Genomic DNA, 18,442 nt, shown 5'->3' with positions numbered 1-18,442 from the left:
TTTTCAGATCTCAGACGTCATCCCTGATCTGAATGAGCTATGAACAGGAGAGCATTCTGAGTACTAGCCTATGTAAATAAGACACCACACATTTTGAATTGCTGTGTGTGTGTGTGTGTGTGTAATGCTATATTGCTATACAATATAGACTATAGCTTTTATAAATGGAGCAGGGACCTCTCTTTCTCTCAAAACCCTATATTGTAACTGAAAATCTATAAAGATCTTGGATTATTATTATTAACTATTTAAATTAGGCCATTCATTTTCTCATTAGCACATCTGATGTATCAGCTGGGAAGATCCGTTTTGGAATCAAGCTAGAGTTCAGAAATTCGCATTAACAGGAACCAACCATGTTTACGAGAGGTAATCTCCAGTATGATCAGAAGAGCGTGCTCGAGCCAGAGATTTCCTGCTACATTAATTCTGTAGCACTCCTTTAATTGAACCATAGGAAAGCTCAGTCATCTTGTTTAAGAAAGAGAAGTACTCTCAACCTTTGTAAAAGCTACCAACCTCTAACAGTAATAGTCTATGACATATTCTAAAGCAAAGATTTGTAAAAACTGCACTGTCTTTTTCTGTTAAATAGGTCCATGATTACCTTAGGAGCAAGCTGTGTTCTCTTTATGAAAATGACTGCATCTTTGACAAGTTTGAATGTGCATGGAATGGATCAGACAGGTAACCCATCCTTATGTCTTTCATTATTTTAAATTTCACTGAGGGGCTGCCATAGGATGGAGTATAATCAATAATCATCTGCCACTTGTGGTTATTCTACATATCAAGTTATATTTCTCCATATCAGTGTCCAGCCTGTTATTGCTGTTGTACCTTTCCACCTCCTCAACCACAATTTAGGAATTGTTATTCTCCACTCACAGCCACTGGGAGAAAATCAGATTTCACTCATTTCCACCAAAAGCAGGAAATGTGCTGAAAAAAAATCAAAAGAAAACACAACTTACTAAAAAACTGTTTGCACAACCTGCATGAGGGTTTTGCTCAGGAAACGCATGGCCAGGCAAGTTAACAAAGTAGCTTCCTTGTAAATCCAATTTATCATCTGAAAATAAGGCGGGAAGAAGAGTCAGTATCACATGACCAGACAGTTCTTTACAGACCACTGGTGAAGCATTCTTCTAAAGTAACGTACATTTTTTGTGGGGGAACTATAGACATAGGACCATTCTATTCACTTACAGCAGTATTACTACTTAGGCCTTAGCTTCACATTGGTAGAACAGAGCTTCACATTGGTGTTATGTCCCCATATACTATAACTCATGTCTATTTTATGATTGATTTACAGTTTAGTAATATAATTAGTACATCTATATATTAATATAATTAGTTCAACTGTCTGCCTCATAACAACTTGGATAAGGTTATCTTTTCTAAGATCCAACCAGTTGTCAGCTATTGCCCTCATTCCTTTCACAGCATTCCCATTGGTGTGAGCAACAGGTCCCTGTGAGGATTGAGGAGAGTATGTGACCCAAAATAGTCACCATCCAATCAGCAAAATCCATTCCCTCATACATCTAAAAGTGGGTCACAGTTCCTATCTCATACACACAGAGATACAAAATAATGCTTTATAACGTTGTTAGATATATTCCTTTCTTTGGACTATGGTTGCCTTTGCTCAGTTCCTATTCTCCTCCAGGGAGAGAGTTCTCTTTACTGAGGTGCTATATCCTTCATCCAGAGGAAACTGTATTCCTCTGATCTCTGACCAGGAACTGCTATACTGAGTTGATGGTTCCTTCTCTAGCTAAAAGTACCTTTCCTTAGCCCAACAGGTGCGCAGATGTTTCACAATTCCACAAATATACCGACTCATAGATTCATGGAATTCCACAGAGTATCATGAAAATTAAAAACAGAAAAGAGCTACTGGGTCATCCTGTTAATGTAAAAACATTTCCTACAGCATATTCCCAAGTGCTTCATCCAGTCTAGTTTTAAGTGACTTAAACAACTGAGGTTGCAAGACCATTGCCTTTAGGATATTCTACTTGAGCTTAATTTATTTTATGCTGAGACTTAACTGCCCTTCAGCATTGAGTAAGTTCTCCTATCTTGTGGACTACCAGCCAGTGAACCACACTGAGGTAAAATCATCCAGAGTGTCTTGTGACAACTTGGGAGTAGGCCCTCTTTTGCCAGGGCTAACCAATCCTAGAGAAGATTGGTTGAGGTGGGCAAGGCTCAACATGTTTGAAAATTAGGATTGGCTCAAATTAGGAAAGTTTTGGATAAGCATCCAGAGTTTTGGGTGCTTCTCTGAACCTCTTGAATCTGCAGAGAGTAGGTGGAAATCTCAGAACAGGCTTTCTCACAAGATTACCAGTACTACTTGCTTCCAATCAGGGTAGAAAGACCATCACAACAGCCTTTTTGGGGAAATATTGCTATTTCTTATCCCAGCCAGAACCTGGGAGTGCAGAACTGCAAAATAGTGTGGGTATGGACAGGGGAAGGGAGTTAATCAGATATTTCAAAACTATCACAGAGGTTCACAGGAGTTTCCTAATATCTTCAAAGCCATTTCATCCATCCTTAAATGGGAACTCAAAGACATTATGCTTGTAGGCAGCCAAGCATTTGCACTCCTAGGTACTTTCTTCAGTAGCTGAACAAAAATGCTCTCATCCACAAAATATCTGGATAGCTACATGTTAATAATAGAAGAATTATTCAATGTCTGGGTTTAAAATGAGTGTAATTGTTTCAATCTAATCCCCACTTGACAGATCAGAAAGATCAACATAGTGTGAAATCAACTGGTCCTCATTAAGTGGGAGCATTCCATTTTTAAAGGCTTAATTTATCACACTGTTTATATGTGGAAGGATAGTTAATCTTGCACAATTTACTGACTCCATCACTAAACACTTTTTAAAATGGATGGGATACACGCGTGATCTTAAGAAACCATTGAGCACAGCTTTTGGTCAGACATTTGACAAAAGACAACATTCATTTTATTTTAGTTTTTATTCGTTTTTCTTTTCTAAACCCAGAGCACTTCCTCTTAATAGCCTGAACGAGAGTTAAATATATCAGTACCAATTTTCATCATTAGGGTGACACTTGCATTGACACTTCTGAACAAGGAGATGTGATCTTGCTCATATAAGTGGCAATTATTTTGTTATTTCAGTGCACAATATATGGATTTTTGTGTGTGTTTCTGTATTGCTGTTTCTTAAGGAAGAGTCCCCATGTTTTTAAAAGAATACACATTAACGTGAAGATAGATGGTCTGATGCTTTAAACATGTAGTTTAAAATACAGCTTATTGCAAAAGGTAAGACAGGCCTATTAGCACTTGAGGACCTATGGGGGGTTCCATAATGATATTTGCATTAATAAAAATGGTTACAAATATAAGCATGCCACTTTCTTTAAAATGCTAATTTAGTTTTAGGGTATTTAGCAGGTTAAGTGGTACATTAGAATCATACAGGGTAGCATTTAAAAAAAATATAAGCCTGTTTAAAAAGAAAACAACTTTCACATATAATAATTAGTTTTGTTGCCATTAAGGACTTAATTCAGGATCACGATGAGCCCCATTGTAGAGGTTGTTTACAAAAATCAATGTATACAAGCTCTGATTAGAACGTGATTGATGCTCAGTAATTCCAATGAACAGGAATTAAAAGACTCAGACAGATCCGATCACATTTGCTGAAGGATACATTAATCATTATATACTTGGGCAAGAACAGCAGTTGGAGGAGGTAAAGAGGGAGCCTTAAAATACATATTACCAATACATATTATGTTAATTGACTGTGTTAGAGTAAACACATGCCATATATATTATACACATATACATGCTTACATGACTTCAGAACATGCAAGCTTTTCTGTATGTAGCTGTTTTATTTAAAGATTTGAGAGTACAGGTGAATGGAAGAATTAACTAATAACTTGCACAACAGTGTCCCCTTCCACTGCCAACCAAATATGCACACATTGTAATTCATAGATAACCTGTTCAACTGCAGTTAATTCCAGGGCATTTGAGATAAAAACTGAAATGACAGTGTTGAATTTCTTTTTCACCTGATCCGCTCCTGTAAATTCTAGATGATGTTAGGGACTACTTTCATTCATACCTTTTTAAAAAATCTAAAAAGTAACTGAAGTGGAGTGGTTTGGGTGTGGGTTCTTAGCACAGAGCATTAACAGTGGGATGTGAATGACGGTGTGGACCTTCAGAGACTTGGGCAGTTGTAAACTGAAGGCTCTGTAATCTTGAAGGGGCCTAGGTGTTGGTTGTCAGATTTGGTGGATAGGCAGCTCAGTTTAAGGTTCTGGGCAGAGAGCCACACCTTGTCCCCTATGGCCAGATTGGAGGCAGCCTGATAGCCTATATGCACCATGCAGACCAAGGCTTTCTTGGCTGACTGGAAGTATTCCTTGAGCTCCCAGTGCACCTAGTGTAGGTGGGAGGGTAAAATCCAGGGCCGCCGGTACTGGGGAACTCATGAACAAGTCTGGGTGGAAGCAGGGATAAAAGTCATAGTTTGCAAAGAATAGGCTATGTGGAATTGAGGCATGGATTGCATAGTTATATGCATATTTGGCATAGCACTGTAGGAGAAGCCAGTCATCCTTGTGGTAGCTCAAAAAGCAGCAAAGATACTGCTCCAAGAGCTGATTGACTCTCTCTGTTGCCCATTAGTCTATGGGTGATAGATAGATGAGGTGAGGGACTCGATGCCAAGGATTCTGAGAAATTCCCACCAGAACCGGGAAATGAACCGGGACCCTGGTCTATTACAGTGTCTGTTGGTAACCTATGATAGTGGAAGGCATTTCCCAGGAAGATCCAAGCCATTTTCCATCCAGTAGGAATAAGATGGCATGGGATGAAGTGTTGCCATCTTTCTTAGGAGGTCAACAACAACCAAGATTACTGAGTGTCCCTGGGAGTGTGGCAGTTCTACAATGAAGTCCATTGAAATAGTAGACCAAGGCTGCGGAAGCATGTGCAGAGGCCTCTCATGCCAATTCACAAGCACAGAAACTAGGCATCTATATGAGATGAGAGGGGAAGTCTGCCAGTCAGTTACTTTATTAGCAGCAATTAGATTCAGACCAAAGGGGAAGGAGAGAAAGGAAATTAGAAACATTTGAGAGGAAGGGAGAATAGAAAAGGAAGCCCTTAGCAGAAGAGATATTAGTAGGAGCATTGCCAACAGATCAAAGGAAGTGGTTATTCCCCTCTATTCAGCACTAGTGAGGCTCATTTGGAGCACTGTGTCCAGTTTTGGCCCCCCCATTCAAGAAGGATGTGGTCAAATTGGAAAGAGTCCAGCAGAGGGCAACAAAAATGATTAAAGGGCTGGAGCATGAGACGTATGAGGAGGGGCTGAGGGAACTAGGCTTGTTTAGTCTTCAGAAGAGACGAATGAGTGGGGACTTGATAGCAGCCTTTAACTACCTGAAAGTGGATTCCAGGGAGGACGGAACTAGACTGTTTTCAGTGGTAGTAGATGACAGAACTAGGAGCAACGGTCTCAAGTTGCAGTGGAGGAGGTCTAGGTTGGATATTAAGAAAAGCTTTTTCACTAGGAGTGTGGTGAAGCACTGGAATGGGTTAAATAGGGAGGTGGTGGAATCTCCATCAATAGAGGTTTTTAAGATGTGGTTTGACAAAGCCTTGGCTGGGATGATTTAGTTAGGGTTGGTCCTGCTTGGAGCAGGGGGTTGGACTAGATGACCTCCTGAGGTCCCTTCCAACCCTAATCTTCTGTGATTCAAAGAGGTGGTTATAAGGGCAAGCAGGGGCTTCATGAGGAGATGCAAAGGGAAAGAAGAGTGGCCAGACAACTGAAGGGGAGGAAGGGAAGACCTAAGATGGAGGACCAGGGCACAGCAGAAAAGGGACAAGAGGGCAAAATAATTGAGAAGAGATACCAGAATGTGAGGGAAAAGAGGGACATGAGGGAATAGAAAACAGGAAAGACCACAAAGAAAGAGAGGGGAATGAAGGGTAAAATGGAGGTTTTTTTAATAGGTTTTGTTCGTCCTTTTCTTTCTTCTAACTGGAAATAGGGACTGTGACTGACTCACAGCACTCACCATTGGACTGGCACCTTCTGCTGGTGATTTAGGGAATAGCTCAGACACCCACATCCGCAGGTGTGCTCCGTCACATTTCCTCGGGGTTCACTTGTAGTCCTTCTCATTACATTCAGGACCCACAACATCCTCTTCCTGACCTGGCTCTCCGGCCAAACCACAATCTATGTCTCCCCCTTTCAGAGGATTCTGCGGTCCTGGTTCCACCTTTTCTTCAGCGGCCACTGCAGTCTACCACAACTCCAATGGCAGTCTGAGGGAGGTGGGGAGGACCCGGGCCCATCTACTACTCTGGGTCCTGACCCAAGGATCCTATATGCAGCCAGCTTTCACCACCTCTCCCCCAACTTCTCAACAGACTTCCCTGGGACACTTCCCCGCAGCCCTAGTACCTCTTCCATCCTTGTATCAGGGCATCTGCTCTGTTGAGCTCCAGCAATCAGCCACTGCTCTGTCCCTGGTGCTGACCTCCTTCCGCCTACAGGCAGGCTGGCCAGCTAGCCGGCCTTCCCTCCCTGAACTCCTGGGATTGACTGACCCTGTTCTGCTTGGCAGCTCCCTTTAATACTGTGCTCCTGGGCCCTGCTTGGCTATCCCACAGCTCCTTCCCATTGGCTGCTTCCCCAAGGGCCCTCTTAACCCCTTTCTAGCAAGTGCGGAGCAGACGCTCCACCACAGGGCAAAGAATGAAAGTGGGAGATGGGCTGACAGCATTCCAGGAGTGAAGGAAACTTCTGGCTAAGTATGGCCATGGGGAGGTCAAAGTATCAGTGTTTTAATGTTTCCAGTTTGGGCAAGAGGAGAGACAAGGTAGTTTAATGGGTTTTTCCACCTCTAGTTTCTAGAACGTTCTGTGTTGCAGTTCTAATAAGGACTCAGGAATGCCTGGCTTTGTCTACAGTAGTCAATAATTGTGCCACAAATAGAGAACACAGTGTTTCAGTGCCATTGGTAATGCAGCGCTTTAACAGAGTAAACAAGGAGGAACAATGAACAGCAATTTTTGCTCAGAGCATACATACATGAAAAATTAACTAGCACAAACACTAATTGCAAGGATTTATATAGCACTGGTTATAGCACTGCTGTGACGAACAAAACTGTCTAAAAATATGTATATATAACCTGAAGAAGAGCTCTATATAGCTCTGTGAGGCTCACCCACAGAGAACACTTTTGTAAAGTGAGCTAAATTTTATATTCTGAAATATATACATATATATGCGCATGGCCCACATGTGTGTTTCCCTTCTTACCTCATATGGCTGCCAGGTGTAATATGTGTAATATGGGATCTGTTTAACCTCTGCATCTCACACACAATATATTATCATGTTGTCATCATAATATAGAGAATTATGTTTCTGAACAAGAATAATAGGTATGCTAAGGTAGGCTCCCTCTTATAGTGTTATTGTAAACAGCAGTTAAGGTTATAATTCATCTATGTCTGTGACCTTCAAGAATGGCCACTTTTCATTTACATAATGCTATTTTTACAATGCCATTAAATGGCAGAAACCAGGGCCAGCATGAACAGTCATCATCTACATACAAAGCAATAGGAATGCTTATGTAAAAAATGTCACTATAGATCCAAATGAGCCAGCCAAAGAAAATAGACTTTTTTTAACATGTGAAAGTTCAAGAAATAACAAATCCAATGGACTGCAGAAACAGCTGTACTACATACTAAACATTATTGGAAAACAGAGGATTTTTGCCCATGACTGAAAGCTGCTCTGTTGGAACATTGTCTGTGTGAAAACAGCTCTCCTTGCTCTTTCTGGATTCATCTGGAGGGAGGGTTTTTATTCCCTAGGGAAATGCGTTCCAGCCACATACAGCTCTGCAGTCCGTGATGCCCCATCATTATGAACCAGTTTCAAAATTTTGCCCAGAAGGGAAAAAACAAGAGTACTGCACAAGACAATTAGAATCAAAGATTGTGTGTGTTAGCACAGAGATATGAAAAACCCTCTATTTTTTTTTCATGTTGTGAATAACTATTACAGCAGGAGTCCTAATGACAAGACATGGTGATTTGGAAGGAATGCAATGTCAGATTTACTGCAGTTGATTCAATTTCTGAAACAAGCCCTAATCGTGATCAATAGGCTTTATGCTGCAACTTGGATTCAGTTTATCAAGCTATTCACACGAACTTCAGAGGCTGAGAATGGCTGACGGAATAGATCACTTGATGATTACCTGTTCTATTCATTCCCTCTGAAGCACCAGGCATTGGCCACTGCCAGAAGGCAGGATACTGGGTTTGATGGCCCATTGATCGGACCCGGTATGGCTGTTCTAATGTTCTTCCATTTTATTTTAGTGTTTGGGAATATTAGCTTGCTGCATAAAGGTGAGATTGTGCCCAGCTCTTGCATAGGTGAGCAAGGGTAAAAGAAGCCTGGCCCCATACAGCATCTGACTACAACTGCTGTTCTTGCATTCTCTTGAGTTTAAAGACTCTTTCCTGCAAGGGTCCCTGCAGGTGAGAAAGGGGAGAGGAATGGCCCCATTGTCCCCCTCTGCCCTCGCCCCCAGAACTGGATGGCTATGGTGAGGGAGCGCCTGTTGCACCCTTTGAAGGGTCTAGCAACAGTCACACTCCAAGTTCATGCCTGTGAACTCTAGGAAGCACCGTGACAACCCATCCAAATCTGTATGCAAGTTATTGCTGAGTACAGTGGTTGCTGTGTCCTATACAGTCCCTACACTACCAATATCTGACCCATTGCTGTTTCTTCAGCATATCATTATCTGGTCTACGAAAAGTGCTATATAAAATAAAATCATATTGTGTCAAATTCTAGCCTATCATCAGCCACATTGATCAGGGCATCGCTGGCAATATTGCTAATGATTCGTGATGTAGAATATAGCTTGCCTGAGCTTCTGCAGCTACTCTATATTGTTTCTGAAGTGAAGACAGTAAGCTAGGCAGCTGTGATTCAGCAGACATGATGCAAAGTCATTTAGTTGCACAGTTCCTATTAGTTTTTTTAGTGTATTATTTATTTGTATTACAATAGCAACTAATGGCCCCAATTGAGATCAATGCCACCTTGTGCTAGGCGCTGAATACATAGCAAGACACAGTCCCTTCATGAAAGAGCTTATAATAGAAGCTGACAAGACAGACAAAGAAAACAGAGACGTGAAGTGACTTGCCTATGGTCACTTGCCCAGCACATCCGGGGCAGAGCTGGGAGTAGGATCTAAAACTCCTGATTCCCAATCTAATCGTCCATGGTGTATCCCAAACAACAAAATCCAACAGCAAATTAGTGTAACCAACTGTGCAGAGTATCAAAATGCTAAAACACAGTAACTTTCCTTCATTTTCTGGGAGTGGCACATTGTATTAAATTTGAGGCACATGAAATATACTCTGTTGGAGTGCATTAGAAAGACTGGTAGTTGTTTTACTGAGTGCCAACAATGTGCTTGGAACTGTAGAGGCAGGAGACATAGGACTAACAAGAGGGAAATCTGGGGACATGAGGGGTGGGAGGATCTGTTCAACGTGTTAGTTGTCTATACACAAATGTAATGAGTATGGGGAATAAACAAGAAGAACTGGAAGTTTAGACCATACGTTAAATTATGACTTAATACCACGGAGACTTTGTGGGATAAGTCTCATGACTGGAATATTGGCATAGAGGGTTACAGCATGTTCAGGAAGGACAAGCAGGATAAAAAGGGTGGAAGTGTTGCATTATACATAAGGAATATATACACTTACTCTGAGGTCCAGAAGGAGGTGAGAAGCAGACCAGTTGAAAGTGTCTGGGTAAAAAGAAAAGGGTAAAAATAGGGGTGATGTTATGGTAGGGGTCTACTATCGACTACCAAATCAGGAAGAGGAGGTGGATGAGGCATTTCTAGAACAAATAACAGAAAGATGCGAAACACAAGATGTGGTAGTAATTGGGGATTTTAACTACCCAAATATCTACTGGAAAAGAAATACAGTGTAACACACTATTATGTGAGACAACTTTTTCTTTCAGAAAGTGGCTGAAGAAACCCAGGTAACAGTCATTTTAGACTTGATTCTGACCAACAGAGCAGAATTGGTTACGAATCTGAAGCTGGAAAGCAATTTGTGAGAAAGTGATCACTAAATGATCAATGTCATGATTCTAAGGAAAGGAAGGAGAGCAGCAAAAGGACAATAGACTTCAAAAAAGCAGACTTTAATAAACTCAGAGAACTGGTAGGTAAGATTTTACAGAAAGAAAATCTAAGAGAAAAAGTAATTCAGGAGAGCTGGCAGTATCTGAAGGAGACAATGTTAAAGGCAAAACTGCAAACTATTCCCGTATGAAGGAAAGATAGGAATAATCGTAAGAGGCGAGTATGGCTCCAGCAGGAACTCTTCAATGATCTGAAAATCAAAAAGGAAACTTACAAAATGTGGAAACATAGACAAATTGCTAAGGAGGATTACAAAAGAATAGCACAAGCATATAGGGACAAAATTAGAAAGGCTAAGAGAGTTACACCTAACAAGAGACATAAAAGGTAATAAGAAGAGATTATTTAATACATTAGGAGCAAGAGAAAGACACAGGAAAATGTAGGTCCTTTACTTAGTAGGGAAAGAGAACTAATAACTGATGGAACCAAGAAGTCTGCTTCAGTTTTCACTAAAAAGGTAATAGTTATTAGATACTCAAAACAACTAATATTAACAAGGGAGAAGGAATGCAAGTTAAAATAGGGGAAGAACAGGTTAAAATATTTAGATAAGTTGGATGTATTCAGGGCCTAAAGAAATTCATCTTAAGGTACTGAAGGAACTATCTGAAGCATTTTTGGACCCATTAGCAATTATCTTTGAGAACTCATAGAGGATGGATGAGGTCTCAGAGGACTGGAGAATGCCAAATGTAGTACCTATCTTCAAGAGATGAATAAGGAGAACACCAGGGAATTAAAGACCAGGCAGCCTAATTTCAACACCTAGAAAGATACTGGAACAAATTATTAAATAATCAACTTGTAAGCACTTAGAGGATAATAAGATTATAAGGAATAGCCAGCATGAATTTGTCAAGAACAAATCATGCCAAACCAACCTAATTTCGTTCTTTGACAGGATTACTGACCTGGTGGATGGGAGAAGAGGGGGAGTAGTAGATGTGATATAGCTTGATTATAGTAAGGCTTTTGACACAATCCCACATGACCTTCTCAGAAGCAAACTAGGGAAATGTGGTTTACATTAAATTGTGGGTGCACAACAGAGTGAAATCCCATACTCAAAGAATCGTTATGAATGGTTTGCTGTCAAATGGGGAGGGTGTGCCTAGTGAGGTCCTGTAGGGGGTCAGTCCTGGGTCAGTATTTTCATTAATGACTTGGATAATGGAGCATGCTTATAAAATTTGCAGATGATACTAAGTTGGGAGGGATGGCAAGTACTTTGGAGGACAGGAATAGCATTCAAAACGACCTCAACAAATTGGAGTATTGGTCTGAATTCAGCAAGATGAAATTCAATAAAGTGAAGTGCAAAGTACTTCACTTAGGAAGGAACACCCAACTACAAAATGGGGAATAACTGGCTAGGTAGTAGTACTGCTGAAGAGGATCTGGGGTAGATCACAAATTGTATATGAGGCACCAGTGTGATGCAGTTGTGAAAAAAGCTAATATCATTCTGAGGTGTATTAACAGGAAAGTTGTATGTAAGACAAGGGAGGTAATTGTCCTACTCTTCTTGGCACTTGTGAGATCTCAGCTGGAGTACTGTGTCCAATTCTGTGCAACACACTTTAGGAAAGATGTGGACAAATTGGAGAGGCCACAGAGTCCAGAGGAGAGCAACAAAAATGATAAAGGGGTTAAAAAAAACAAAACCTGACCCCCATGAGGAAATGGTAAAAAAACCTGGACATGTTCAGTCTTGAGAAAAGAAGACTGGAGGGGGAAGAAGGATCTGTTCAGTTGTTCTCCATGTTCACTGAAGGTAGGACAAGAATTAATGGTCTTAGTCTGCAGCAAGGGAGATTTCAGTTAGATATTAGAAAAAGTTTTCTAACCATAAGGGTAGGTAAGCTCTGGAATAGGCTCCCAAGGGAGGATGTCAAATCCTCATCATTGGAAGTTTTTAAGAACAAGTTGGACAAACACCTGTCAGGGATACTCTAGGTTTACTTGGTCCTGCCTTAAGGCAGGGGGCTGGATCTGATGACTTCTCAACATTCCTTCCAGCCCTACATTTCTATGATTCTATAGCTCCTCCTTTAAAGACCATATGAACGTTGGGTGACATTTTTCCCTAGTGCAGAGAGCCAGTGGAATGCTCTCCACACCACTGAAACCTCAGTCTGGGGCTGCAGTGGGGGCAGTATAACTGTGTATAACCCTCTGTCTGCTGCTTGGGAATCTCTGCACTGGCCTGCAATAGGTGAGTGTTTGTGGGGGGTTATAGGCAAGGTCATAGGATCCATGGTTATGTGGACCTAGTGGCCAGAAGACCCACTGACTTCAGTGGATCCCGACTATCATCCCTTGTGACGGAGGATGTGAAGCAGCACAATCACTATTTTAGACTATGGGCTGGATTAGGGGCCTGCTTATGGTTTAGGGCGGGGATAAATTCCATCCCTCTTCCTCCAGCTGCTGCAGATAGCCTTGCACAGAGCATGAGTACTCAGTCTTTGTGCAAAGGGCTGGAAGGTTGCCAGCCTTGCATTTTAGTTTTTGCTGACGTGAAGATCTGAAGTTGATTTTTTTTTTACTGACACAGTAAACTTTTTATTGACATCACTAAAAAATACCATAACCAATACAATAATGTCACAAAAGTGTGTACTTGCTCATGATATTCTGCACACAGGAATTTGGAATTATGCAATTGTTTTAACTGCAGTTAATTGATCAATAGGTTTCTTTGGGCATGTGCAATAATAGAAAACAGGAAATTGATAAAATCATGATCAGTGTAGTTTTATGATACAAGAAGTGATTCTGAATGATGACAATCACTGTCAAAATACAATATGTTTTATTTCTACCCAAATTTACGGACATTTTCATTTATTTACGGATTTACTGCCTGTGTTAAATTGGTACATTTGTTTTTACTGACTGTCCATACATTTACAGACGGTTGGCAACCCTGGGAAGGACTGAGAGGATAGATGTCACCTTCTGTGAGTGTGTAGTAGATCAAACGCTGTCACATCAAGTTTATTAGTAAACTTCTTTTTATCAAATTATTTGGGGATAAATGTTCTAATAGCACCTCTTTCTCCAAACGTATTAACAGAGTATCCAAAATAGAGACTGCTGCACTGAAAGTGAGTAAAACAGGACCTAGCCAGGGCCATCCCTTATCCCGCCTCAACCATCTCCTGGACCTAGTATTGAACACTTGGGATTAGCAATACTGAAGCAACCTTACAGTATTTTAAATGCCATAAAATGATGAGAGACCATCTAAACTCGAAAGTCATATATATTAAACTGCACAGTAACGTGAGTTTCTGGACTCCAGAGAGTTCAGTTACATGGCAGGGAAAAGTAATTGTACTGTACTATACTGATCCACTCCTGTTCCTGGTAGAATTAGTGTATTCCGCTATTTATTCTTGCTTTTGTTTTCTCCTTCTCCAGTGTTATTATGACAGGTGCATATAACAACTTCTTTCGAATGTTTGACCGAAACACCAAGCGTGATGTAACCTTGGAGGCGTCCCGGGAGAGCAGTAAGCCACGAGCCATTCTGAAACCCCGTCGAGTCTGCGTTGGAGGCAAGCGAAGGAAAGATGATATCAATGTCGACAGTTTGGACTTTACTAAGAAGATCTTGCACACGGCATGGCATCCAACTGAGAACATAATTGCTATAGCAGCGACAAACAATCTGTACATATTTCAGGATAAAGTAAACTCAGAAATGCACTAGGTCTATCAGTATCCTTCTGTATTTATAAACCAGCCTTTTGAGAGTTGTAGGAGGACGTGATCTTCACAAAAGTGTGGTCATTATGGTGGAATTTGTAGATTCCCTCCCTTCACCCCTCAGTCTGTATCATTGTTGGTGGCAACCAACTGTTTTAAATCACTGCAACTGTATAATTGTTGGAGTAAAAAGGCACTACTGCAAATTCAGTACTGTGGTCTGTATCAGTTTTTTAAATAATCAGGGGTATTCATTTCAGGACTGTTCCTGTGAGGTGCTGAGTACCCTGAACTCCAGCTGACTCATGAAGGGACTCAGTGCTTCACAGGATCAGCATTCTGTTCTGCTACATTCTTCCACAGTCTGCAGTGTTTACCACATTATTAGAGCTTTTTACATTGGTCCCTTGATTTTTTTTCAGGAATGCTTTCTGGTCTTTCAACGTCAAGTGAGACTGATTTATGAGTGTAAGAATAGCTGTGTCCTCCATATATTGCTAGGCACAGAAAGAGGACCCTAGACAGTGAGATGGAAGCAAAATACATTATTCTGCTTATTAACAAGTGACAAGTTGTCCCTATTTCACATATCACATTACCCATCCCTAGCAATGTGCCCTCATTCTGGAGTTCCACAATCACTTTTTACAATTTTTTACTTCTACAAATCTTGACTCTGTATTTCAACTTTGAGTCAAAAAGTGAAGAGTGCTGTCGACAGTCTCAGCTACCTTATTTTAAAAAGGCAGTTTGTTCTGTAGGTACATTTCTATTCACGCTGTAGATCGTGATGATACCAATTGCAGTGGGTTCCATTTAAAAACTCAGGATTTGTCACTCCATGGTGACTATTCAACACATATAAAGATACACTGGTTAATGCATATACACGTGCTATTACAATTTTGGGGTGGGATTTTCAGAAGCCCTCAAGTGTTGGCCTAACTCTGCTTCCATTGAAGTCAACCATTGAGTTGAGTTAGTGCTAAGTACTTTTGAAAATCCCTCATGATGTTTACTGCATCACACTTATTACTTTAATCGTGGTATTTGTAATATCCCCAGGGAACGCAGCAAATATAAGTTTAATTACTATGAATGGTAACTCAAGAATTTAGCACTGCTCAGTGAATTTTTAAGTTTTTAAATAGCCCCACTGTACAATGACAAGATGGCTTCTGGGCGAAATGGAAAATTAAAGTTCTACTTAAATTGGTTTATACAGTTCTTTCTTCAATTGAACTGCAATGTAAATGGAAGATTCTTCCTTTAAGACGTGTATAGAAATGGTGTACCATTTTGGAAATTCTTTTTAATCTAGGAAATCTTTTTGCATGACTAATAAGACCTGCAGAAAAATTATTACCCCAAATGCTGTCTTCTCAATTCATGAGTCAAGCAGTGCAACTAAGTCAGATGACTTGACTGATCTGCTCTTATTAAAAATTCCTCATATAGAAAAGATTCTTTAACAACCTTACATCATTCTTCACTCACTGACTTTTTGGTGAATGGAGAATGAACTAATAAATGAACCTGCATGTTTTTATATTATGATTTTTAGGGGGGAAATCTGCTTCCAAGGTTTACAAAAAAGGCTATAACTTTTTATATGAAGTCTTGACATGACACATGAACTATGTATGTTTAAAATTTTCTAGATTGATACTGTATATTCTGTGTGTAGAAGCACAAACGCATGTGCATCAGTTTCCAGCCATACTATACACATACAGTACGACCTATGTAGGCTAATTTTAAAGGGAATGAGGAATGTTTGTTTATAAAATACTGTATACTCTAGAAGACATGACAGTATTATATGTACATATTTATTCTAATTAAAGTTAACAATCAATTTTTTTCCTTGTAAAAAGATTTAAGAATGTGGTAAATTGTATAGAAATCTCATTAATGCCAAACTACTGCTTCAAGGTTGTCATACACTTTCTTTGACTTTTGGCCTTGTCCATTAACTTTTGCAGATTAAAAATGCTAACAGATCATATTGGCATTTACTGCTAGAAGTACTGTAAAACATATTTAGCTTCTAACATCCTCAACTAAGAGTCCATATGTAACTTATTATAAAGCAGATCTTAATACAACAGTAATACTATTTTTATTTCAAGTACCTTATTCTGTTTCAGCTTTGGGTACCAAAAAGATCTTGTTAAAATAACTAACTAACTAATAAAATAAAATAAATCTTTGGAGCTTTACAAAATTATTGATTTCCAGACCAAAATGATATGATGTGATTATTGAGGAAAATATGGAGATCCTTTCAAAGACCAGTGTCACATTCATGACTCTGACATCACTACTACGATTCAGTTTCCTGGTCTTCTTGAATGTAAAAGAGTTGACATCGTCATTGTGAAATTTTTAAAACTTCTTTTAGTTTTTGGTTGGAGCTTTCAGTGGCGTAGAGTAAGTGATGGTAAAGTTGGTGAATCAGATTGTTTGGAAAGCTGTTGTTCATGGCTGCATTCTTTGTGTTGCACAAATTAGCTAACTGTTGTTGAATAAAGATATAAATATGTTAATACCTGCTTTTTCAATAAAATGACTGAAAAAATTGCATAAACAAATGACACTGAGTTGTGCCTTATTTTTAAACTAGGAGTTAGGCATGTAGGTGCTTTTGAAAATCCCACTGGGCACCTATGCACATCTTTTAAGTGCTTGAACACCTTTAAAAATCAGGCCCTTAGGAGCCAAAATCCAATTACTTTCAATGAGAGTAAGGATATGCTGACACTGCACAAAACCCCAGTGAGTCTCAGAGCCCAGGTCTACACACATGGACTCATGGAGCTCACACTACAGCACTAAAAATAGCAGTGTAGATATTTTGGCTCGAGCTGGAGCACAGGCTCTGTAACCTGGGGAGGTGTTTGTTTATTTTTCCAGTGTAGACATACTCTGAGGCACTTAACTGCCTAAAGTCACTTTTGAAAATGGTACTTAGATTCCTAAATTACCTAGGTGGTTTTAAAATCACCCGCAATCAGAAACGAACAAATAGAAAAAATAATCATAAAAGGTAAATGCAAATAAAGAACAAAACATTTTAAATCTATATAACGCTGAAGGTAAGTATGGCAGCTTGTATATATAGACAAAGCTCCCATTGACGTCAATAGGAACGTTGCTCCTATAAAGAAGGTGGGATGCAGCAGGTAATTAGAGTTCAGAAAAACATGTTAAACTATTAACAGAATATCATAATTCCTAAATGTTACATTAATCTGAAAGAGGAGACCCCATTGCTCACAGATGTGGGAACGTGTGTGTCTGTCCACACATTTTTAATTATTTTAACACCTGACAGGAGACCTGTATGGGTTTATAAAATGAGAAGGGCAAGCCCTGTCCATCAGAAAGGAGGCATGCATATTTAGTTCTCTCATTTAAAAAAAAATTAACTAAACAGCAGCTAATGTCAAAGGTACAGAAGCAGAAATTCTGTTAGAGCTACCTGACAAGAAGAGATTCATGGTTAAACAGTGGCACCAAGTCATTCCAGGGGAGACTTAATACTCAATTGGGAAACAAGTCATGTGTCAATCTGAAAACAATGTGGAAGGACAAATCTCTTGAAGAAGTAGTATTATTAAGTAGTGGTGATACACATTAAACCTGTAGTGCCAAATCCCACAATGAGGCAAAATGCCCATTGACGAAAATGTAAGACTGATTTGACCCATAGAGTTCCTGCAGTGCTCAGCAATGCTGGGAGAGCAAAAGAATTTAGCATGAAGCATCTTCAGATACAGAACTGGATTGTACCTATCTTTATGTTGCTGTGTAAAGGGTGGGAGGAGAGCATGGCAGGTCTTACACACCTCTACCGTAGTTTACCTGTCATTTCATATTTTCCCTCACCTTATACATGCCTGGACCTTGAACTACCTAGTTGCAGTTGGATTATTAAATATGAATAGATAGTGGTGGGATAAAACTCAGCTGAAAATAAACATATCAAGCAATATGCCCATTTCCCTTTGCAGTTTCTTCATCCCTAGTGCCCAGCAGGATATACATACACATTCTTGCCCAACATGAAGACCCTTTCAGGCCACCTATAGCTGACCTAGGAAGACTGATTTGGTTTCCTTGATCTATAAGTGTTACCATGGTTACAGATTAAGCAGTCATGCTATTGATAATGACTCGTCTTGTCATTTGCTAAGTGCAGCCACTCGAGAGAAGGTACAAGGCATGTAACCGATCCCACGTCCATTAAATAATTATTTTAATTGCCACAGTAGACCATATATTTTATTTTCATTTCACATTACCGCTAACAAGACTAATGGGACCTAAGTAAATACAAATGGCTTTTTTTTTTTTTTAATTATATAGGGTTTTAGCACTTTTCTGAAAAGCTGTTGCCTTT

The 18,442-nt window shown here is 39.8% G+C and overlaps 1 protein-coding gene across 4 annotated transcripts in view; it reads left to right on the top strand.

Moving 5' to 3' along the window:
- The window catches only part of PPP2R2C (protein phosphatase 2 regulatory subunit Bgamma), a 267,835-nt gene extending 251,204 nt beyond the window's left edge, over positions 1–16,631 (top strand). For all 4 annotated transcript variants that reach the window (XM_067556420.1, XM_067556424.1, XM_067556422.1 and 1 more), the window contains exons 9-10: positions 596–687; positions 13,750–16,631. In XM_067556420.1, the coding sequence (XP_067412521.1) occupies positions 596–687; positions 13,750–14,041 (384 nt within the window). In that variant the 3' untranslated portion in view covers positions 14,042–16,631. The remainder of the gene's footprint in view (positions 1–595; positions 688–13,749) is intronic.
- The last annotated feature ends 1,811 nt before the right edge of the window (positions 16,632–18,442 follow it).

Source organism: Emydura macquarii, unplaced genomic scaffold (genome assembly GCF_026122565.2).
Source record: "Emydura macquarii macquarii isolate MOO-44397 ecotype Brisbane River unplaced genomic scaffold, CSIRO-AGI_Emac_v2 contig_1768, whole genome shotgun sequence".
NCBI classification, from domain to species: Eukaryota; Metazoa; Chordata; order Testudines; family Chelidae; genus Emydura; species Emydura macquarii.
This window is presented reverse-complemented; position numbering and strand designations above follow the sequence as displayed.